At 43.4% G+C, this 24079-nt stretch overlaps 3 protein-coding genes across 4 annotated transcripts; 2 read left to right on the top strand and 1 right to left on the bottom strand.

The window, feature by feature from the left end:
• Nucleotides 1–238: 238 nt before the first annotated feature.
• Nucleotides 239–6786, bottom strand: wdr20b (WD repeat domain 20b). Of its 2 annotated transcripts, none has more exons than XM_080548117.1 (4): nt 6535–6786; nt 3095–3277; nt 1293–2684; nt 239–835 (listed from the first exon to the last, which is right to left on the bottom strand). In XM_080548117.1, exons 1-4 carry the CDS (start codon nt 6781–6783, stop codon nt 782–784), a joined length of 1878 nt encoding a protein of 625 aa, XP_080404243.1. In that variant the 5' UTR covers nt 6784–6786; the 3' UTR covers nt 239–781. The 2 variants fall into 2 exon arrangements, with proteins under 2 accessions (XP_080404243.1, XP_080404242.1); XM_080548116.1 differs by having other exon boundaries at nt 1290–2684.
• Nucleotides 6787–10230: 3444 nt separating this feature from the next.
• hsp90aa1.1 (heat shock protein 90, alpha (cytosolic), class A member 1, tandem duplicate 1) lies at nt 10231–13681 on the top strand (the record flags this gene model as incomplete). The annotated part of the gene is made up of 10 exons (XM_080548103.1): nt 10231–10380; nt 10553–10919; nt 11057–11190; nt 11372–11680; nt 11798–11963; nt 12131–12321; nt 12441–12588; nt 12724–12992; nt 13114–13447; nt 13572–13681. 10 exons carry the CDS (start codon nt 10231–10233, stop codon nt 13679–13681), a joined length of 2178 nt encoding a protein of 725 aa, XP_080404229.1.
• A 744-nt stretch (nt 13682–14425) lies between these two features.
• On the top strand, nt 14426–23372 carry LOC308173123 (heat shock protein HSP 90-alpha-like). The gene is made up of 11 exons (XM_080548091.1): nt 14426–14551; nt 16231–16380; nt 16796–17162; nt 17405–17538; nt 18617–18967; nt 19143–19308; nt 20710–20900; nt 21519–21666; nt 21795–22063; nt 22237–22570; nt 22980–23372. Exons 2-11 carry the CDS (start codon nt 16231–16233, stop codon nt 23087–23089), a joined length of 2220 nt encoding a protein of 739 aa, XP_080404217.1. The 5' UTR covers nt 14426–14551; the 3' UTR covers nt 23090–23372.
• Nucleotides 23373–24079: the final 707 nt, after the last annotated feature.

The following is a 24079-nucleotide window of genomic DNA, read 5'->3' on the forward strand; positions in this document are numbered from 1 at the left end:
TGTGAGCCTGTGATCAGACTGCCCCAGGATGAGAGGAGGAGAGACTGGGGCCCTGTTTAAATACTCTTAAAATGCCTCCATCCTCCCTTTTATCCTTGAGGATGTCACTCCTCTGACATGACTGGATTGGTGAAAGCTATGCAGTGGAAGCTTGACCAATCCAATCATGTTAGTTCAGTAGTAACTTCAACAAACAGAAGAAAGAAAGACACATTTTAAAAGTATTCAAACAGGGCCTTGGCTAGGACAGCCCTGTCCAAAAACAACTCATAGCCCCAACCCCCTTAGGAATTTGCCAATCTAAATTAGCCCGATACAGCAAGTGCATACAAAATGGCAGAAGTCGCTTAGGCCCATTGGAAGACTAGGTGAAAGCATCACCATACTGCTTACACCTATCCAGTCCTCTCAGATCTGTGGACACAAGAGGAAAAGGGGCTACAGGTTCTCAGATAGGGCTAGAGACAGTTTTAATGGACAGAGGTGGGAACAAACAAAACGCATGATCCAGCCATCCTCTCCCTGAACAAACCAGTAAGCCTCCTGGACTATTTCAAGCTTGCACCTTCATTTCACTTTTTCACCTCTTTTCAGATAGTGGGCCTCCCTCTCTATTCTCGCTAGCCCACATTAGCTATCGAAAGATGATCATTGGTGGTGATGATGATGATGATGATGGTGATGCTGTGAGTGTTGGAGTGAAGAACAGCGCTGCAGGGTCTTGGTGGGGTCTTCCCGTCTGTGTGCGATGGAGCTTGGTTAAGCAGCACCAGCACCAGGGCTATACTACTGTCCCACTGGGAGAGTTGGCCGGGTTCTGGGATGACAGCAAGCCCTGCCCAGGAGAGAACAAGAGAGAGAGACAGAGACGCTGAATTAGATTAGACTCACTTTTTGTGGACACTCAAACTCTTGAATCTGTAGGTTGAGGGACACAAGAGTTTCAAGTCCCCAGCTGTCAAACAGCAGCAAGTGACATCCATAACATGAGAACAAGAAAACAACAGCAACTGCTTCCTCTCAATTCTCTTACCCAATAAATAAATAAAACAAACATTAGCAGTACTCTACACTATTCTTAACAATTGATTGTGTGCTAAACGAAACAGCTCATGAGAATGTGGAAAACATGTAGCCCAGACATCTCATCCTCAGATCCACAAGAAATATTGAAGGTTGGGAACTACAGAGGATTGATTTTGGACTAGACCTTATTATCTTACATGGGAAATCCCTATCCCACCTAGTAGCTAAAGCTGGGCAAGGCATCCCTGACACCCGACACTCACCACTTTCCCAGGCCTGGCCCATGTGCAAATGAAGCCTTCCTGACAGGCTGTGACCAGACAGTCCTCCAGGAAGATTAACACAGTGAGTCTCTCATGAGCGATCTTCTTACACACCAGCGGCTCCAGTAAAGGCACCTCCTCCATGCGTGGACAAAGAGTGGTGCCAAGAGTCTTAGCCGCGTCCGCCTTAGCCGTCCGTGCAGAGCTTAGTTGGTTGAGCTTGTCACTGCTCTTGCTGCTGATGTGGCCCATGCTGTGGTTGCGTTTGTGGTCCTTCTCGTGACGCTCCTTGCGCGTGTCGTGCAGCGACAGCGTGGCGAACTTGCTGACGCCCGTGGCGATGAAGGCGCTGTCGATGATGCTGCTGCCCTTGGTGGTGGTGGTGGTGGTGGTGCTGCTGCCCGTGTTGCTGTTGGGGGTGCTGCCCCCTGCTGGGGTGGAGGAGTGTGGCAGGCTGTTGGAGCGAGGGAGGGGGGCGGGGAGGGAGTTAGCGGGCGCGCTACTATTACTACTACTGCTCACGCTGTTGTTGCCATTGGTGCCGGGGTTTGTTGTGGTAGTGGTAGTTGTAGTAGCGTCTCCGGTAGCGGGGGGGCTACTGGCACTCATGACGTTAGTGTGAGTCCTAGTGCGGGACAAGGGGAGGTGGGGGAAGAGTATATCCTCTGTAAGGTCCCACAGGCACAGCTGCGTGTCCTGGCCCACCGAGCCGAAGCGGTAGGTCACGCTGACGGGCCTCCCGTCCGTAGAGTTCCTTTTGGAGAGGCGGGACTGGGCACTGTTGGCCCTGTCTCTGCCCCCTCCGAAGTGGATCTGCTCGTGGAACTCCTCGTCACTCCCGCTGAACTCGGCCGGCGGGTCGCTGTCCTCCACGCTGGTCGTGCAGTGGTCGAACGCCACCACGCTCACCCAGGACTTGTGGCCGTGGCCGCGCGCGATCACCCTGCAGTCCGAGAACGACCAGACTGTCACCAGGTCGTCCTCCCCACCCGCGACGATGTAGCGTCCATCCGGGCTCCAGCACGCGCACAGCAGCCCGCCAAAGTAGCTCTTCATTGTCCCGTGGAGCTCGGCGGCGTCAAAGCCGAACACCCTCAGGAAGCCGTCCTGGCTTGCGCACGCCAGGAACTTCCCGTCCGGGGAGAAGGCGAACTCGTTGAGCGCCCCCTCGCCCACCGTCCAGCGGAGTAAGGGGTTGCGGGCTGACTTGCTCTTGCAAGTGTGCACGGCGTAGCCGTCACCCTGTTTGAGGAGCTGGTAGTGGGGCGGCGTGGTGCCGCAGGTGTGCTCCACGTTGTACAGGTACATGCTGCCGCTGGAGTGGGCCACCAGGAAGAGGCTCTCGGAGCCGGGGACCCACCGCACGCACGTCACCCGAGACTTGTCGATCAGCCTCTGAGAAGGAGAGACAGGTGATTTAAGAGGGATACAAGAGGCCTGATATTAGGGTTCAATGGCAGAGACAGCTAAGAGGAAGACCACACTGACTTTCATTGGGGGTCAATTAAACTCCCACTCAAAATATGGTAAAGTGAAGATCTACTTCTCCTAGTGAGAACATGGTTGAAAAATATTCTCTTTCATTATGTAAACAGAACATTCGATAGCAATGTAATAATAATAATAATAATAATAATAATAATAATAATAATAGTAATAATAATAATAATAGTAATAACAACATTATTTGTATAGCGCTTTTCCTGCAAACGTTGGACTTTAATGATTCTCCCAGCCCAACACAAGCCTACTTACCGCCTTAAAAAAAGTAAACTGCACCAAAAAGTTCATTTGCTACCACCCACCTCCTCATTGAAGAGCTTGCTGGTCTCCTTCTTGATGGGGTCAATGAGCTGCACCTGGCCAGCGGAGAAGCCCACCAGCAGGGACACGCTCTCCGCTGTGGCAGTGAGGGGGTTAAAGTCATGACACGTGGGCTGCGTTCCTTTGTATATCCTCTTGTCTATTGGCTTGCTCAGGTCAGCAGCCTAGAAGAATGTGAGAAAACACACACACACACACACACACACACACACACACAGAGACAAACAAGTTAAAGAATATACAAATTCAGCATCAGCAAACATCAAAGAGTTCCACTTACACTTTTACATTACATTTTTTGTATGTGTGTGATGTGTTTGTGTGTCTGTGTGAGAGAGAGAAAGAGAGAGAGAGAGAGAGAGAGAGAGAGAGAGAGAGAGAGAGAGAGAGAGAGAGAGAGAGAGAGAGAGAGAGAGAGAGAAAGCAAATGTTTCAAACATCCTAAATTAACAGTCCATTGGCTTTCATATTTTGGGAAACCATTTCAAAGCCAAAAAACAGGTCAAATCTACCATGATTCCAAACAAAACACTACGATCACCTCTGGGACCAAAGAGGCGCTTCCTGCTGCATATCTGATCTGATGGTAATGGAATCTGAAATACAGGCAGTCATTAGCCCAAAGAGGGAGAGGGAGACCCAGCAGGGAATGTAGGTTACTCTGCAGCGCCTGTGTCTACCAACAGGTGGCTCGAGCACACCAGATCTTTGGGGAATAAACTTGATCTAAATCAGAGACATCGGTGAACACTGTAAGCAGCATAAATGTTGTTGTATCTGCAATTCAACTGCTGCTGTCAAATTCAACAGAGTGTAATAGCCAAGAGCACCAAGGACATGAGGGACAGCTGGCTCATAGTAGTGAGAGTGGCTGAATTCCAAATAAACCCCTATCCCCTGCCCCCAAGGCACCTCTGTAGATATGAGGATTAGATACTATAATAATCCATCATAGGTCTATGCGTTATAGCTCAATTCTGGGGAGTGTCTAGGGAGTGGGAATAGGTGCTACTGCTGCTACTACTACAACTACTACTACCATGTGTCGATTTGGAATACAGTATAAAGTAGCTAGGCCTGGCCTATCGGTGCCAGTTTGATGACAGCACGCCATAAGTCTCTGTCGGTCCCTAGTGGTCTAACTGGGGTGGCGAGCCACCATAGGAGGCAGAGAGAATGCATACTGGATAAGGCTTTGGTGCTGACAGATGTGTTGGAGCAAGGCCAGCTCTAATGAAGTAAGGCTCTTTGACACACACTGATGTGCCAGGATGAAATTCTGCTCTTTGACTGGGGTCTATATCCTACTACAGGATCCAAATGTATTCTCATTCAATAATTTAAAGGGACAACTCATGAAGAAACAGATTCTTTTTTTTATAGAGAAGGAATAAGAGTTAAGCCCAATTTATACTTCTGCGTAAAATCTACGGCGTAGCCTACGCCATAGCCTGCGTAGGCCCAGAGCCTACGCTGTAGTTTGTCGCGCACCTCTCCAAAAATGTAACTACGCGGCACATCTACGAAGACCGTAAGAACTGTGATTGGTCCGCTTGGTAGCACATGATTCCGACTCTTCGTAGGCCTAAATGCGGAAGCTTGGGCTTTAGGCTACACAGACCATTGCTTGTTGATCTGTGACCAAATCTCTTTCAGGGATAATGACACCTTGTGAATCTCCCACGAGGGGTCACACAATAAGGGAATAAGGGATACAGTGATCATTTAGAAAGAACACAGACTGTAGGACTGTGACTAACACTCCCTCTGGACAGAGATGACATTGACTACCAAGTGCCAGGACCAGTGCCAACAGAGCCCTTTGTTTGTGTCTGTCTGTTTGTCATCATCTGGAAAATGTCAATCAAAGGCTAAACCTCTTCAAACATAAACATATTACCAATTTCTTAAGACAGCCATAACTCTTTAGGCACTGAGTCTAAGGGAAATGAGTGAGTTATCATGTTGCATTCTATGCTTAAGACTTAGACAGTGTTCTTGAAACGGTACCACGGAGCAATTAACCGGTCATCAGCGGTTTGATTTGTTCTCTGACCTGCAACCTCCCCTTGTTGCCACACGTACTAGGGGAAATAAGGACAAACATGCATATTAGGATTAATGTTGAGGGTCACGTTTGGCAATCAAACCAACCAGGGCTGAAATTTCACGAGAAAAAACAAGTTGCCTCCACTCTACCCCCCATCTCTTCCCTTGCCTGCTCATTAGAGACAACTATAGGCATAAACAGTGTCACTAGCCCCAACAACTCTTCACTATTATTTCAGATATCTATCCTATCTAAGACCAGTAGTGGTAATGAGCAAGGGTAGAAAAGAAAGGGCAACACTTTTTGTAATGAAAGCCTTGGATAGTGTTCAGTTGGCATGAACCACCCGAAAATGTTAGTGAGTAAGAGCCTCTGGAGTGGAAGCTCTCGCTCGCTCTCTGGCTCTCACTCTCTCACACACACACACACACACACACACACACACACACACACACACACACACACAGTTAAACTAGTAATCTGGACCCAGGTTGTTTGAATAAGGTATGTTGATGCTGGGCTGGAACAAAATCCAGCATGAACCCTGTGTCGGTCCACAGCACTGGAGTTGGTACTACTGCTCATCATCACCATCTTAAACAGCCACAGCGTACTGCAGTGACATCATCATCCCTATCATAACATCACGTCTAAACTGCATCACTACAATTGCCAAACCCAGACAGCTCACTGCATGATATCACCTAAAAATAACAAAAAAACACAGATCACTTACATTAATGGTAACTATATAACACACAGTCAACCATGAATACGGAGACTGTCACAATGCAAACCTGTTTTGGGGGCCTATGAGGATTTGCAAAACAGCAGCACACTTAAGTTATGATTGATAACATCTATCCAATGGCCAAAAGGACCAGAGTGGTGTTTACACAACATGCGTACTGGACAAATATAATAAGACTTATGATCAACACAACTGTCACCTCAAAGGACTCATCACGCATAATCAGTGACGAGATCTGTCACATTTCAAGACAGTAGATGTCAACTGTCAGTACGTCAAGGTTAAAGCGTGCACATTCAATGCAAGAGCACATTATATGCGCAGCTCATGAGTAATCGAGGGAAGTCCACTCGCAACAGCAGAACAGCCAAAGAGGGCCTCCTGCATGTGAACAGAACGAGCTAGGTGACATGCACATACCAGCACGTCTCCACAAGGTGCGGGCAAAACAAACTGTGGCGATGCTAGTTAGCTAGCTGGCTAACTAGCTAAAGTGGCCTAGTCTGGCTATCTGCGCACGTCAGTAAAAGAGCCAAACTGATCGGCACAATGCAACACATTTGAACAAGCACTTCAACTTCTTGATATTACAGGCGTTGTTGTCACGTAGTGCTGTTTACCTTTCTCACGCCTTTGTAGATATAAAAGTAGAGTTCCCGGCCCACATTGAAACAGATTCTGTCGCCGTTACCGGACTGGTCGTTCACATTGACGAAGGAGACTTTCACCGGATTCGAGCCCTGTGAGTTGAAAGGCACCCTGTTAGGGCGGCTGTATTCGGAGTGAGTGAGGAGTTTGTAGACACCTTCCCGAGTGGTGAATTGAGTTTTAATTTCGTTCATCTCCTTCCCTCCTCCCTCCGCCGCCATCTTGGAAATTGGCGTTCATCCTGTCCAAACCCCGGATCTTACCCACGGAGCATGCGCTCCTTCCGCAGCTGAACCCATGCGCCAAAACTCCAGAGGGGTGACGTTTCCAGGATGATTAGAGTGATCGGGATGAAGCTTGTGATTCCCCCAGCCTAAACCTATTCGGTTATGAAGATATTTTATTGCAATTAGTGTGTGTGTGTGTGTGTGTGTGTGTGTGTGTGTGTGTGTGTGTGTGTGTGTGTGTGTTTGTCAGCAAAAGTAAAGTTTTGCTCATGTTCTAAATGCTTCCCAGATTTCCAAGACAAGAGCGAGGTCTATTTTAGTTATATTATGGCTAGGCCTTTACCAGTATCGTTTTATGAAATGTCAATCATAATCTTCGATAATGCATAATCCTCATTGAGTTCAATATATTTCCAGATTAACTGAACACAATTTTGAAATACGAGGAAAACAATAAATATACAATTTGACATAAATAGACTGGATTCAATTGTATGCGAAAGGTCATCACAACGTCATTACATTACGTACATAAATACAATGCATTGCGCTTAACACAAAATAAAAATAAATACATTTTTCAAATAAGGCAGCGATAGGCCATACAGTATGGACGAAGCCATATATTAGATTTGAAAGCCTGCCATTTATTGACCTCACACAAATTATTCAACATGCTTCTAGTATAGTAGTGAACATCCTCCAGCTGTTCTTTAATCTCTCGATGATTCCGGAGTTCTGGAGACAGCTGAATGAACTCGATACATTGATTGCATAACACGCCTGTTGCAAATATGTAACAGTGCCCTCGTCTGGTCAGTCAAAGTCACAAGCACCTTCATCTCTGAGATTTTCACTTTCGTCTTTTTATGATGACGTTTTAGCAATTTTTCGTGATGATGTTATCATTGGCTACAATGTACTCTGGCATTCTCTCTATCCAAGGCTTTTGCTGAGTATGATCCCCTTGTTTGTGAATAATGAATGATGTTACTGCCCTAAATATACTCTCTTCATGTCTTCATCACAGAATATCAGGATAAATGCTTGTCTTGTTTTCCACCAAAACAACTATTGTGTCAGCATCAGATAGGATCTTCTTTCTGAGAAAAACTTCGCTTTGTATTGTTGTATCTGATTGTTCAAGACTATTCGATTTTTAAGTGCAATAAGCTCTGTAACTGTGCCTCCTCCTGAGACATCTACTACCCCCCTGCACTGTCTCCTGAGACACCTACTCCCCCCTGTGTCATAAAAAAATTAACACTTCCTTCTTCTAGCACAACAACTGTCAATGGCCCCTGGCCTGAGCATAGATTACCTTTTCCTGCTATGACTAGTGGATAGATGATTCACTTACTTAGCCTTACTATTGTAAGGACTGTAAGTCGATTTGGAATAATGCGCCTGCTAAATGCCAAAAATGTAAATGTAACTGCAGCTCTCTAGAGCTCTCGCCCAGAGCAGAACTGTTTCTTTAAAACACATGAGGTATTCTCCCCAATCTCACAGGTCAAAAAAAGACTTGGGCCTGTTATCTTTCTGGGCCTTTCTGGGCTGTGTCTGTCCATAGAGCTGCAATGGAAGCAGGTGGTAGGAAAGGCTGCGCACAGCTGTGACGCAGACCAGGGCGGGCCAGGCCTGCCACTTGTATCAGGAAGGCTCTCGCCATGAGTGACAGGCCCCCCTTGTGACTCTGGAGCCCTAAAAGGACACATGCAGTTTATGGCTATGGAGGACCCCTCACACCACCAACCCCCTCCCTAGGCTTTCTTTGGCCCCCCCTTTACTCTGTACTGTAGTGGACATTCCTTCTGGAACATTCTCAATGGGAGTTTCGAGAAAGCCACCCCCTGAGTATAAAAAGACTGAAGCAGGCCCAAGAGTCTGCATATAGTGAGAGGACATTCACCTGTAACCTGTAGGATTACTGATCGAAGGAACTGAAATAGAGATTGAAGCCAAATCTATCTGCAGAAGAAGAGCAGAGCAGCTCAGCGAATTATTGTGCGATCTAACGAGAAGTGAGGAACAGGAGTTCATTCATATATATTCACGGTAAGATGGGGATCTTTGAGAGCAGAAAAATAAGTATATACTGTATATATAGCAGTAGCAGTAGAAGTGGGCAAAAACAGTGTAGCCTACTTTAATGACTAATGTCTACTAATAGACAGAATGGCACTGTATCAATCTGAAATTATAATAAATCAGTTTGGAAACTGTGGCTGATAGTTTCTCAAGATTTGGCAGATATCTGTAAGAGCATGGAAGACGAGGAGCACATGGCAGAGTATGACCCTGAGACGGAGAGAGAGAGAGAGGGGGGGAGAGAGGGAGAGAGAGAGATTAGAATGGCAGCTGAATTTAAGAGGAAGCTGGCACAAAGAACAATAGAAATGTTATGTACTACAAATTATCAGAAAATGCATTGTCAGACATAACATATTTCATAAAATGATAGGCTCTTTATAGCCAAAGGAATAAATGGGCTGTTTTTATATGTGGCCTTCCTATTTCTGAAACAAAATTTCTACTTAAGCAGATGCTTTAGAAAAAAGTATATTTTATTGAGAAAATCTTGAATCTTAATCTTAATTGAAAGATGAATAAATACTTCCAAATGGAGCAGTAGGGCTCTGAGGAGATACAACTACCTTAAACTGAAACTGAATAACATCTCAAAAGTAGAGGGGCTGTTTTAATGTGAAAGACAAAATACAACTGCATCTCTCTATCAGAACCAGCAGCACTTCTTAATTCTGTATTTTTTTAAAAAGGTGTCACATGACATGGCAGTAGTGCAGCTGTTGTCATGGGGGTGTGAAAGACACAGGAAACTCCACCCACTTTTCAAACTGCACATCTTTGATTGACAGATGGGACATGTGAAACAGGAGCCTTAGATCTTGAGCTGTAACAGCTGCCCCCCTCTTCATCTCATACAACCATATGGTTGACAATTGGCAGGGGGCACCTGATGTCAAAGTTGAAAAGGAAATTCAGGAAATGACTATTGGCTTTATGTTAAAGGTGCAAAATGTAACATTCAAGCATTCTTAAACCTTCCTAAGTGTTGTAATGAGTATGTTAATATGTAGCGATCAGGGAATGAGATCCCTTGAAAGAAAGATTTTAATTACAAAATCTATTTTGGTCCTACCCGATACTCGATTTGTATACAAACATGTTTACTAGCTAGGGGTGTTCTAAGGGAGTTGACTCACCGATTTTCATCTTTGGCTTCCTCTTCAAATTGTAAAATAAATTATAATTATTTTATTTTCCATATTCCTGAGACTACATTCCCTGAGACTTACCTTCTCAAAGTGTGTTCTTTATAACGTTTCAGCATGAAGGATAACATGGGCCTAAAACATATTCAAAGATTATTAGAGACATTACACTTAAAGTGTAACATCTGCCATTTTGTTTATCCAGATGCCACAGAAAGCAGGTGGAGCAATGGAGGACGAAGTGGAGACCTTTGCCTTCCAGGCTGAGATCGCCCAGCTGATGTCCCTGATCATCAACACCTTCTACTCCAACAAAGAGATCTTCCTTAGGGAGCTCATCTCCAACTCCTCAGATGTGAGTAAAGCACTAATCATACTGAATTATACTTTTTCTAAGCTTTAACCACTCAGACATTACTTATCTGAACACACACTACATTCAACTTAAGGATATCTGACAAGTTATTCATCTTGTTGATTAAATACCAACCATGTGGCTCTTCACCTCATTCTTTTCACTCTGTCAGGCTTTGGACAAAATCAGATACGAGAGTTTGACTGACCCCAGCAAACTCGAGTCCTGCAAGGAGCTGAAGATCGAGATGACCCCTGACCTGAAGGCTCGCACCCTGACCCTGGTCGACACAGGCATTGGCATGACCAAGGCTGACCTGATCAACAACCTGGGTACCATCGCCAAGTCTGGCACCAAGGCCTTCATGGAGGCCCTGCAGGCTGGAGCTGACATCTCCATGATTGGTCAGTTCGGTGTGGGTTTCTACTCCGCCTACCTGGTGGCAGAGAGGGTGACTGTCATCACCAAGCACAATGATGACGAGCAGTACCTTTGGGAGTCTTCAGCTGGCGGCTCATTCACAGTCAAAGTTGACACTGGTAAGCCTCTTAATCACTACATGACATTTCACTTCATTAATGTGATTAATAATTCACAGATTTATTTTTCATATTAAAAAGGTAGTACTTCCAATATCCAAGCGTGATTCTGAATACCTGATCTTTCTGATCTACAGGTGAGCCCATTGGCCGTGGAACCAGAGTGATCCTCCACCTCAAGGAGGATCAATGTGAATACTGTGAGGAGAAGCGCATCAAGGAGGTTGTGAAAAAGCACTCACAGTTCATTGGCTACCCCATGACACTCTATGTAAGTTCTAATCAAACTCTTGCATTACATTATTTCGCATTGTTTTTAAACCTTGGTTACTTATGTTAAAAGTGCTTTTTGTTTTTGTTAAAAAGTATTTTTGTTAAAAGTACAACACAACACTATCTGGATAAATCCTAGAACATAAAAACACTAACATAATTGTATCTATTTATTCAAGGTGGAGAAGACAAGAGAGAAGGAGGTGGACCTTGAGCAGGGAGAGAAGGAGGAGGAGGTTGAGAAGGACACTGCTGCTGAGGACAAGGACAAGCCTAAGATTGAAGATGTGGGCTCTGATGAGGATGAGGACACCAAGGAGAGTAAGAACAAGAGGAAGAAGAAGGTCAAGGAGAAGTACATTGATGCCCAGGAGCTGAACAAGACCAAACCCATCTGGACCCGTAACCCTGATGACATCACCAACGAGGAGTACGGAGAGTTCTACAAGAGCCTCACCAATGACTGGGAGGACCATCTGGCTGTCAAGGTGTGACTTTCTGGTGACAAGAAACAACAAAACAATAGGCCTTGTATGTTTATCTGAATAATCCTATTAAAAACCTTGTTGTGACTAGATGACTAAAAACATTTCTGTTCCCTGCAGCACTTCTCAGTGGAAGGCCAGCTGGAGTTCCGTGCCCTGCTCTTCGTTCCCAGGAGGGCTTCCTTCGACCTCTTTGAGAACAAGAAGAAGAGGAACAACATCAAGCTTTATGTGCGCAGGGTCTTCATCATGGACAACTGCGAGGATCTGATGCCAGAATATCTCAGTGAGTACCTCACCCATTTATGGTTTCCAACCGCATTACCGCGCCACTTTTCAGTATAATGATGATTTGATTATCAATATTTAAAGTGTCACCAGACCAGTTTTAATAAGTGTGAAGTGAGCGTAATAAAGAAGAAGGCTGAGCAGTCTCTTTTGATGTTTTCTCAGACTTCATCAAGGGTGTGGTGGACTCTGAGGATCTCCCCCTGAACATCTCCAGAGAGATGCTGCAGCAGAGCAAGATCCTGAAGGTCATCCGCAAGAACCTGGTCAAGAAATGCCTTGAGCTCTTCACTGAACTCTCAGAGGACAAGGACAACTACAAGAAGTACTACGAGCAGTTCTCCAAGAACATCAAGGTACTAGGACAGGCTGTTTGAAGTGGGACAACTTCATGTTCTCCCACAGACTCACAATCACATTTTTCATTTAAGAAGGAGCATGAGAAGTAACACATTCTTCTCTCTGTGTTCTATAGTTGGGCATCCACGAGGACTCTCAGAACCGCAAGAAGCTGTCAGATATGCTGCGGTACTACACCTCAAACTCTGGTGAGGAGATGGTGTCCCTAAAGGAGTATGTTTCCCACATGAAGGACACCCAGAAACACATCTACTATATCACTGGTGAGTCCTGTTTTTGCTGTTTTAATCTATGACAAATATTATTTTTTTTTAGAAAATTAAACCAAACAATACAAATAAAACAACCAAAAACATAAACATCTAATGCATTCAAATTATTTGTTTGATCCTCTATAGGTGAGACTAAAGACCAGGTGGCTAACTCTGCTTTTGTGGAGCGCCTTCGCAAAGCTGGCCTGGAGGTGATCTACATGATCGAGCCCATTGATGAGTACTGCGTCCAGCAGCTGAAGGAGTATGATGGCAAGAACCTGGTTTCAGTTACCAAGGAGGGTCTGGAGCTGCCTGAGGACGACGATGAGAAGAAGAGGCAGGAAGAGCTCAAGATTAAATTTGAGAACCTGTGCAAGATCATGAAGGACATTCTGGATAAGAAGATTGAGAAGGTACAATAACAATTTATCTGAACACAGTCCTAATGGAATGTCTTTCACCTATGCTATACAGACTATTATGTACACAAAAGTGTAAATATGATAATCAATCTTACATTTTTAATATCGACAGGTCACAGTGTCCAACCGCCTGGTCTCCTCCCCCTGCTGCATCGTCACCAGCACCTACGGCTGGACAGCCAACATGGAGAGGATCATGAAGTCTCAAGCCCTCAGAGACAACTCCACCATGGGCTACATGACAGCCAAGAAACATCTAGAGATCAACCCCCAGCATCATATTGTTGAGACCCTCAGAGAGAAGGCAGAAGCCGACAAGAATGACAAAGCTGTGAAGGATCTAGTGATTCTGCTGTTCGAGACTGCCCTGTTGTCTTCAGGATTCACACTGGAGGACCCTCAGACACATGCAAACCGTATCTACAGGATGATCAAGCTTGGCCTGGGTAAGTTGTTTTTCCTTCATGATAGAGACATACAAAGACAATGGTAAGATGCATAGTTAAAGAGTACTGTATGGTGGGTTTCATTGAAATAGGTATCTAATGTATGCTATCCCCCTCTTTGTAGGCATTGATGATGATGATTCAGCAGTCGAGGACATCCTTCAGCCAAGTGAGGAGGATATGCCTGTCTTGGAGGGTGATGATGACACATCAAGAATGGAGGAGGTTGACTAAGATATAAAAGAAGTGCACAATTTTTTCTTAGAACTTTTTTTGGGGTTTAATTTGTTTTTGCAAAGATACTTTTCACTGTCCTGATGTACAGTGTTGTAATTTACAGATTGTTCACAAATAATTCTAAATATAATCAACTTCATAACCATACATCATCTCTGCTTATATTTACATGTAGACCTACTTGAAAACATATTTTAGAGTAATGTCATTCAACAGGAATTTGACATACAGTACTGTATGTGTCTTTTTGTAACTGTGAAATATTTTTTATGAAAAACAACAAGGCTTTATAATAAAAAAAAATATTAGAAACATATGTCCTCTCTTACTGATTGATATCTCTTTCCGGATTATTTTGATGACCTAATATCTTCTCAGGTAATGGCCACAGATGTATACTTAGGCCTATGCAACCTATCCTTCACCCATCTTGTATGTGCTGACTGTTATGACTGTTATCAGCGTTTGCTAGCCAATCTTCAGACACACGGTTTTGTTTCTTATAAAACTGTCATGATGTGATGTGCTCCTGTAGTATGTGACTTCTTCATCAGACGTATGGTCTGTGCTGTATTCATTTGTCTGAGCCACTCCCCTAAACCCGCCTTCACAACAAGGGGCGTGGACAAATAAACTGTGGCATATGATTGACATTCCAGCGCTCCTCTTAGTGTACACTAGCTTAGGAGGATTCCAGACGGTTCTGGAAGCGACGATTTCTCGAACACTCTGAGGCTGTATAAAACATTCAGCCTCTTAGCCAGCTTCATCGCTGTCTAGCCCGTCTTACCGGCTAGCTTGTCTCTGGACGAGGAGGACCAATTGCATACGAAGACCACGGGAACATTTTCCAAATTGTACAACAAGGTAGGAGAATAAAACACATTTCATAATTGCGATGCAATGTCAAGAGAAATCAAACTACAATATTTAGCAAAACTCTGCAGTAACTGAATCTGCATAACATGAAATGTAGCTAACATAGATTGCAAATCCCTAATTATGTAAACTTGCAGAGATGACTACTACGTGACTACTCTAATAATATCAATGGAATAACATTACCCGGTTTTATGACGTTTGCTAACTGTGGCCTGTCATATCCAAACTTACTGGGTAGGAACCTGACATGCACTCTCCTCAGGGATTTTCATCAGTATCTTACCGTCGACATGACCACAACAATCTTCTACCACAATTTGGCTAATATTTCCATAGTTCAATAACACGTTGTATTCACATAATCGATTTTTACTTCGTTAGGAGGGGCTTTATAATCACAGCATACTGATCATAGACGTATCATTGTAAAATTGATGGATGGTGCCAGTAGTTTCTAGAATCTTGCTATTTGCTGCGCGAACCGCCAGGTGGGGTATGTTTGGCTGATGCACTTCAAGCCATGTGCTTTTTCAACGGGCCAGATAGCCAACGCCAGTTATGCTGTTAGGCTATATCCCCTCACGTCCACAAAAACATACTACATTTATTTTGTTATTACTAATATCTGTTAGGAGTCTGGATTATTATACCCGATATCCGCTGAAGCTAGACACATTGACACATAATATTGTCGAATATTCTCCCTGTCACACCAGTTCATCTTCTTATTATTATTATTATTAATAATAATAATACTAATAATAATAATAATGATAATAATATCTTGGTTTTATATAGCACCTTTCACGGAACCCAAGGACGTTTTACAATTTTTACAGAAAAACAGTCAGGCAGACAAAACATAAAACACAGAGACAGAGACAAAACTAAAGTAGGGGCCAAAGGCCTTGGTGAACAGATGGGTTTTGAGGGCCGATGATACCTTGATGATTAATAATGTATTGTGAATTATTAATAGACAAATCAATGCTTCTTTTTCTTCTTTATAGGGGTGTGAATCACACGCAATACATTATTCATTTAGATAACTCATTTAATTTAATGTATTTGGTTTATCTGAAAATACAGTAAAGACAGTAAGGAAAGCACACCACATGGCAGGGGCGATTGGATACTTACCTGTTTGTTGGCTAAAATTGGATTACAGTGATGAAGTGCAACAGTGAGCAGAACAGAGAGAAGCCAGCCTGTTACACCACCTGTCTGAGCTATAGAGCCCTAAGTCTCTCATAGGGACTTATTACAAGTGCAAGAGCCAGTGCTCCATATGTCCACGTCAGTGATTACCTTTTTTCAGTTCTGTCAGTCAAAGCCAGTGAGTCAGAGAAAACTATTAATGTCAGATGTGTGATTTTTCGTGATCTCAACATATATTTGGCATTATTAAATCGCCTTACCCCAAAACCACTATCCCTGGTTTCTGGGTTTTTGTTTTTGCGCCAGTTACATCACTACTGACTCATCCCCTGACCAGGTCTCCTGAAAATAAACATAGTGTGAGGGTACACTGGCTCATTGCATCTGTGAATGTTCTGTTCCTTCAGTGTTTTTACTCATTGTGTTGTCTGTTGGGTGTTGTGTGTGTGTGTGCGTGTGTGTGTGTGTGTGTGTGTGTGTGTGTGTGTGTGTCTACGTCTACCCAGATGCCTGAGGCCCATGACCAACCAATGGAGGAGGAGGCAGAGACCTTTGCCTTCCAGGCGGAGATCGCCCAGCTGATGTCCCTGATCATCAACACCTTCTACTCCAACAAAGAGATCTTCCTTAGGGAGCTCATCTCCAACTCCTCAGATGTGAGTAAATGCTGTTCACTCAAATTCAACCGTGTCTGTATGACATAGGCTAATAGATTAATTGCATTGTTGAACACATTCACAACATAGAATTGAGGGATAGATCCATGCTGTCATATTCCAAAACCCTTATTAAAACGTTTACATTTTTGGCATTTAGCAGATGCCTTTATCCAAAGTGACTTACAACTAATACATTTGTCTAAGTTAGTGAATCATTCAAAGTAATCTATGCTTGCTTGGGCCATGTTTTCATGTAGGCCTATGGTTTTCCCTTCAGCAGGTAAAAACTACCAGAGAGTGGTTTCGCAATAGTGGTCATTCTAAAGTTGACTTGTCAAGGGAAATGTGCAACAATGTATTGGTTTGAGGTCTAGTATACAGTTGAATGAATTATGTCTTTCATTTTCTCTAGGCTCTGGACAAAATCCGCTATGAGAGTCTGACTGACCCCACCAAGATGGACTCTGGCAAGGACCTCAAGATTGAGATCATTCCCAACACACAAGAGCGCACCCTGACCCTAATCGACACAGGCATTGGCATGACCAAGGCTGACCTGATCAACAACCTGGGTACCATCGCCAAGTCTGGCACCAAGGCCTTCATGGAGGCCCTGCAGGCTGGAGCTGACATCTCCATGATTGGTCAGTTCGGTGTGGGTTTCTACTCCGCCTACCTGGTGGCAGAGAGGGTGACTGTCATCACCAAGCACAATGATGACGAGCAGTATTGCTGGGAATCTTCTGCTGGCGGCTCCTTCACTGTTAAAGTCGACACATGTAAGAATAGAATACATATCTTACTCTTACGTGTAACTGCCATTCAACAGCTGTGATAGGAATTGGTCTTGGTGTTGTAGGATAGCTAATGCTATGATGTTTTGTGGACTGCAGACAGCTACTTAGTAAATGTATACACTCTCCTTTGGAGGCCTAATGGCATTACAATCAATTGTTGATTTGGCTTGTACTATATTCTCTGTTCTAAATGCCAATCAAACACTTGTTTCTATCTACCATAGCTGAGCCTATAGGGCGTGGCACCAGGGTGATCCTGCACATGAAAGATGACATGACAGAGTACGTTGAGGAGAAAAGGGTCAAAGAGGTCGTGAAGAAACACTCACAGTTCATCGGCTACCCCATCACACTCTTCGTAAGAACTCACAGACATAACTTAATCATGAATATGATGTTAGATATTGAATATGTGACGGGGCATGGTTAAAAAGTCCGCAACTAGGGCAAAATCATTTTTCAGTTTTTTCCAGATTATGAAAGGGTAGATTGTAAGCTTTAAAATTATGTGTCATACATTGAAATCTGAAACAAGTTGAAGAAGTCATGGATATTTGAATGTTGATACCCCCTGAACCACCGTACTGAGATATCCAGCCTCAAAGTCTTCAGAGACGTTTTTCACAGAGGTAATGGGTGGGAACAATAGCTGGTTAACTCCACCCTAATCACTCCCTCAAGACAACCACACCCTCAAGACAACCACTCCCCCATTACACTACCTGTCATTATCTACCTGTCATCTGTCAGTGGGGTTGTCAGCTAACCCTCAGGAAACAAAATTGCAGGGCTGACACGTTTAAATAGCTAAACAATAATAATAATAATAATAATAATTCAAGATTCATGATTTTTTATTGCCATGTGTGCCAAAAGTTTATTACATCCCATTACAAGTACAAGAGAGTAAAATTCATGGCAATGGAAAACATTTGGCAAGATACAATTGAGCAATACAATAATAGAATGGTAAAAAATAATAATGTTGTCCGTGTGCACATGCATTTATCATTATAGTCCATAAAGCATCTAGTGGGACTTCGGCGTAGTTCCTTCCCATCCCATCTGGGCATCAAAGCTCTAATAAAAAAAGAAGACAGTACATTTAAAATGATTGCCCACTGTTACCAACACCACTTTTACGAAATAGCCTACTACTATCTTCATAAAATAGAAATGTAAAACTGTTGGATATGATATCGAGTGGGTTCTTCCTCGCTTCGTTTGTCGTCCTATGCCAAAAACCGGAAAACAAATCTTCTCACAACAAGACTTGTTTGGCTCGATTGCGAGGTTTCACAATAGCCGAGATGGGGACCTTTTAATGAAACCCTGTCACATATATATTCATCTGGATTATTATATTTATTTCTTGTCATTAATAGTGATCAACGTAAACTCCACAAATGTGACCATTGACATCCAATGATCCCCAGGTGGAGAAAGAGCGGGATAAGGAGGTGAGCGACGACGAGGCTGAGGAGGAGAAGGAGAAAGAGAAGGATGAGCAGGAGGGCGAGGGGGAGAAAGGAGAGGGCGACAAGCCAGAGATTGAGGACGTGGGCTCAGACGAGGAGGACCACGACCACGACCACGACCATGACCACGGCAAATGTTCAGACAAGAAGAAGAAGAAGAAGAAGATCAAGGAGAAGTACATCGACCAGGAGGAGCTGAACAAGATCAAGCCCCTGTGGACTCGTAACCCTGACGACATCACCAGCGAGGAGTATGGAGAGTTCTACAAGAGCCTCACCAACGACTGGGAGGACCACCTGGCTGTCAAAGTGAGTCATTCATACATGGTGGCCAACCATTACTATACCTGACCATGATTGAATTACTATGAAATAACTGTTTATAAAGCAGGTTTTTACACGTCGGCCATAGTGGCAGCTAATGCAAAATTGCCTAATTTTAGATGAATTTAGTGCTTAACCTCCTGTTTGTTTATTCCCACAGCACTTTTCTGTGGAGGGCCAGCTGGAGTTCCGTGCCCTGCTGTTCGTGCCTCGCCGTGCACCCTTCGACCTTTTCGAGAACAAGAAGAAGAAGAATAACATCAAGCTGTATGTTCGCAGGGTCTTCATCATGGACAATTGTGACGAGCTCATCCCAGAGTACCTCAGTGAGTATAACAACTTTGGAATGTATACTTATACATACTGTAGGCAAAGCCTCTTTAAAGGAATCTTGGTGACGCCTCTAGACAGGTAGCCTACGACAAAAATGTTAAGTTAAAATTAGCAACTTTCAGTTTTTCGCATCATTGATGTGTAGAACCAATTTGTGTGGTCATTTGATAGTTGGCTCTGTTCTAGCCTCCCGCTCTAAACAGTGCAAGAAAGATACAATTCTAGCAATGCAAACCTAGAAATGATAGCTTTTGATAACAATGATAACATTAATCTATGTGCTTGGAAACTGCATGGAAATTGGTAAAAAAAGCTATCCCCACATGGGTCTGGTATCATCTTCCCTGTCTCTCGCAAAACCAATAGTAAATCAAGGGAGTGGCATATCTCTTGAAATGATGCACTGCTGTAGCCCCACTGCCCCTTGGCTTCTTTAATTAACCATCTACAACACCATAATGGTAGCTTGAAACTAGGGATGCACCAAAATGACAATTCTTGGCCGAAGCCGAAACCGAACTTGAGGAAACACTTGGCCGAATACTGAGGGCGTATCGGCAGTTTTTCATTTATTTTGCCAATTTTTGTACCTTTGCATAAATTAAATAAATGTAGCTTTTTATTCATGCTTGTATGCTTATTCATGTAAAATGATCATTATCAAAATGATGTGTTTGAATACTCATGTTACGTAATGTTTCTTAATTTCATGAAAGATGTAAAAATTGTGACAGCGGCTGGTGAAAGGGGTAACAAGACACCAATCAAAATGATCAGACTTTTATTTTGAAAACAGAAATACATTTCAACATTGTTGAAAATCACATCACACACTCGCTAGTCAAGCCAGAATACTGCAATGCATTGGATTCGGTGAGTAATCCCCACTGCTACCTAGTTAACTATATAACAGTACTTGACATTGTTAGCAGGCTCACAAAACAAGCTGTGTTAGTTGACTAGCGAGTGTGTCATTGATTTTACGTTTGCTTGCGCTTTTATATAAGTCACGAAAATGGAAGTCAATGTCGGAATGTGCCTGTTGTTGTCGTTCAGAGACATGCCGACATGTTTGCTGTAATTATATGACTTGGCAGTAGGCAGTCATCACTCAATGCTTGTCTCATTCACAGAACAGCATCAGTTGCTTGCACTGTTTGATCACGTCATCAAAAAAATCCTCGTATTCTGTAAACATTTGGTCTTTTCACACCGAATGGCCGAATACCAAATGTGCTTTTTTTGCTATTTTCGTCTGAATACATTCAGTGGCCAAACTTTCGGTGCATCCCACTATCTATCCTCATTCCCCTCAATGTAAATTAAGTTGTATGATTTTGGTTAGAGGTGGAATAAATATGTCTGACCAGTAGTCTCCGATCATCCCCCATCAGACTTCATCAAGGGTGTGGTGGACTCTGAGGATCTCCCCCTGAACATCTCCAGAGAGATGCTGCAGCAGAGCAAGATTCTGAAGGTCATCCGCAAGAACCTGGTCAAGAAAGCTCTTGAGCTCTTCACTGAACTCTCAGAGGACGGGGACAACTACAAGAAGTACTATGAGCAGTTCTCCAAAAACATCAAGGTCAGTTCAATTTCAATGTGCTTTATACTGAAGCACTAATGTTTAACGTCCTCCCGGCAGCCATTTTGTGCCAGTGCACTCACCACACTTAGCTCAACTTCCAACACAGTCATTTTATGTTAGGAGGCGCAATAGGCTTTAAAAGGATCAATGAGGTGTATGCAATGACTAACCTCCCACCTACCTCCCTGTGTTCGGTAAGTTGCTGCAGTATGTCCCAATTCCACTAACCTTTAACCGTTTGCCACATGTCTGATCCTCGAACCATCTTGTCCCCTTAAACCTGAGATAAGCAGCTTAGAACTTTTTCACAGAGCTCCTTACTGCCATCTTCAGTTCTCCTGGTGGAGTTGATTTAAAGGGCGAGGGTCAGTGCTTATACCATAGTCTCATGTATAAGTATTGAATGGATTCTAACTGAATCTGGAGGGGCCTCAACTGTCTAATTTATTGTGGGATGATAAACTCTATGATTATTTGGTTTCAATAAGATTCAGCTTAATATTGCTACAAAACATTAAATAATCAAATATGTTGTTATAGCTCTCTTGCTACCACACAAAGTGCATCATCAACAGACTTTTGAAAGAATAGTCCTTTTATTATCTCCTACCTCAGCTGGGGATCCATGAGGACTCCCAGAACAGGAAGCGTCTGTCTGAGCTGCTGCGCTACTATACCTCAGCCACCGGAGACGAGATGGTATCCCTGAAAGACTACGTGACACGCATGAAGGACACCCAGAAACACATCTACTATATCACTGGTGAGGAGGACACACACACTATCCATGAGGACAAACACGCCTCTTTGCTATGTAACCTAAATGTATACTTAAATACACAGTAATACCACTAATTGGTTACTCAGTTCTCTTCATCTAATATGTTTCAGGTGAGACCAAAGACCAGGTGGCTAACTCTGCCTTTGTGGAGCGCCTTCGCAAAGCTGGCCTAGAGGTGATCTACATGATCGAGCCCATTGATGAGTACTGCGTCCAGCAGCTGAAGGAGTTTGATGGGAAGACCCTGGTTTCAGTCACCAAGGAGGGTCTGGAGCTGCCTGAGGACAAAGATGAGAAGAAGAGGACAGATGAGAAGAAGTCTCAGTTTGAGAACTTGTGCAAGATCATGAAAGACATCCTGGAAAAGAAAGTTGAGAAGGTGAGATGAGACTGCTATCTCCAACACCAATACATTTGTTTTGAAAGCTAATGCTTATACTCTCACAGTTTTATCTTATCATGACAATTCACTGCTAGCCTTATTTCCTGATGTCCTATGTTACACCGACCAAATCCCTGACAATCTACGTCTTCTTGTGTTGTCTTTCACAGGTCACAGTGTCCAACCGCCTGGTCTCCTCCCCCTGCTGCATCGTCACCAGCACCTACGGCTGGACAGCCAACATGGAGAGGATCATGAAGGCCCAGGCCCTCAGAGACAACTCCACCATGGGCTACATGGCTGCTAAGAAGCACCTGGAGATAAACCCTGACCACCCCATCGTGGAGACCCTCAGGCAGAAGGCTGAGGTTGATAAGAATGACAAGTCGGTGAAGGACCTGGTCATCCTGCTGTTTGAGACGGCCCTGCTCTCCTCTGGCTTCACCCTGGATGACCCCCAGACCCACTCCAACCGCATCTACAGGATGATCAAACTTGGACTGGGTGCGTTGAGCTTTTGACATGGTTTGCTGTCAGCGTGCTATTGAGCCTGTATTAGTATTGAAGTTGTGACCCTATAAAATGTACTGAAAGCCATATCATTTGTAGAATTGTATTGCACTAACATGGCAGTGCAGTACGGTTGCTACATCAGCTCACATCAACAAAGTAACCCATCTCACTTGCTTTATAAAAATACATTATGTTCTAAATAACTAAATGCACGCATTTCAGTATGTATTAAAATATTTAGTATTTAACAAAGTAACCCATCTCACTTGCTTTATAAAAATACATTATGTTCTAAATAACTAAATGCACGCATTTCAGTATTTACTGACAAAGGTATAGTCAGCGCAGTCAAGCTATGTTAGTTTTCTATTGGCTGACAGAGACTCTCACCTCTCTTCAGGTATCGATGAGGACGACAGCACCACAGAGGAGCCAACCTCTGCCCCCACCGAAGACATGCCGCCTTTGGAGGGGGACGACGACACTTCAAGGATGGAGGAAGTTGACTAGGCTGACTCAGCCACTGTATTATGCCACCTCACAATTGGCAGTAGTGTTGTAAATGATTACATGATTTGATGTTTGTTCTTGAGCCTGGAATGTTCCCTTTTTGCCCCCCCCCCCCCACATGCTTTCCAAAATATATTGCCCCCCGTGTTGACCACATGCAGTTCAGATTCATTCCTAAAAACATTTGTGTTTTGTTTTTCTTTTAAGGAAAAAAAGAGTCTGATAGCACCTTTTTTGTATCTTGAGTTGTATTAATGCATTTTTGTATTTATTGACATTCCAATGTTCACTTTTGTGTTTTTATTGAATTTACTGTAAATATCTTCTCAAAATTGATATACTGCAACTTGAAATGGTGGGACCCAGAATAAAATGTAACTGTTAACTAAAAAGTGCATTTAGTTGTCTTGTTCTCTCTTGTAGTGGCATGATGTTAAAAACACATGCTGTAGTGTAGGCATTAAGTAAATACTCGAAAATAGGACTTGCCAGGACCTTATCCTGTGCAATAGTTATGGTGTGCAAGTTGCACTTTTGACACCAGGTGGCGCTTGCTTCCATGCTACTGTCGTTCGGAGGAGAGGAGGGGACTGTCCCATAACAGGACTGTCCATTCCAGCTACAGTAAAAAGGTATATTTTCATCCACCGATGCATAGCATGTATATATACATTTGTATAGCTTGTGCCTAGAATATTAGCGCCACGCAGGCAGGCTTAGCTGATTTTTTCTTTGACTAAAAAACCTTAAATGAAAACGAATGCTGTAATAGTCTCCCATTTCATCAATTTTAGATGATGATAGTATACTGTTGCTACAGATCCTCCCCAGAGAAAGCAGATATGCAATTTTTTCTGCAGAAGAATTGTTGAGTTAATCAGTTTTATATTTGGTCTGGTGAAAAAGTAGTGCAAGGTCATTTTTCATTTTTATTTAGAGAGTTGGGGGAATCTATAATTTTCTTGTGATCACAACATAACAAATGGTATG

This window comes from Nansenia antarctica (assembly GCF_963989245.1).
Source record: "Nansenia antarctica genome assembly, chromosome: 1".
Lineage (NCBI taxonomy): Eukaryota > Metazoa > Chordata > Actinopteri > Argentiniformes > Microstomatidae > Nansenia > Nansenia antarctica.

Bases quoted from the DNA above. Each gene is read 5' to 3' on its own strand.
- wdr20b (XM_080548116.1), bottom strand. From the start codon at position 6,783: ATGGCGGCGGAGGGAGGAGGGAAGGAGATGAACGAAATTAAAACTCAA. The intron at 3,278-6,534 runs GTAAACAGCACT...ACATTCTTCTAG, and splicing joins TCTACAAAGGCGTGAGAAAG to GCTGCTGACCTGAGCAAGCC. The intron at 836-1,289 runs GTGAGTGTCGGG...TCTCCTGGGCAG, and splicing joins GGGCCAGGCCTGGGAAAGTG to GGCTTGCTGTCATCCCAGAA.
- LOC308173123 (XM_080548091.1), top strand. From the start codon at position 16,231: ATGCCTGAGGCCCATGACCAACCAATGGAGGAGGAGGCAGAGACCTTT. The intron at 18,968-19,142 runs GTGAGTCATTCA...TTATTCCCACAG, and splicing joins AGGACCACCTGGCTGTCAAA to CACTTTTCTGTGGAGGGCCA. The intron at 22,571-22,979 runs GTGCGTTGAGCT...ACCTCTCTTCAG, and splicing joins GATGATCAAACTTGGACTGG to GTATCGATGAGGACGACAGC.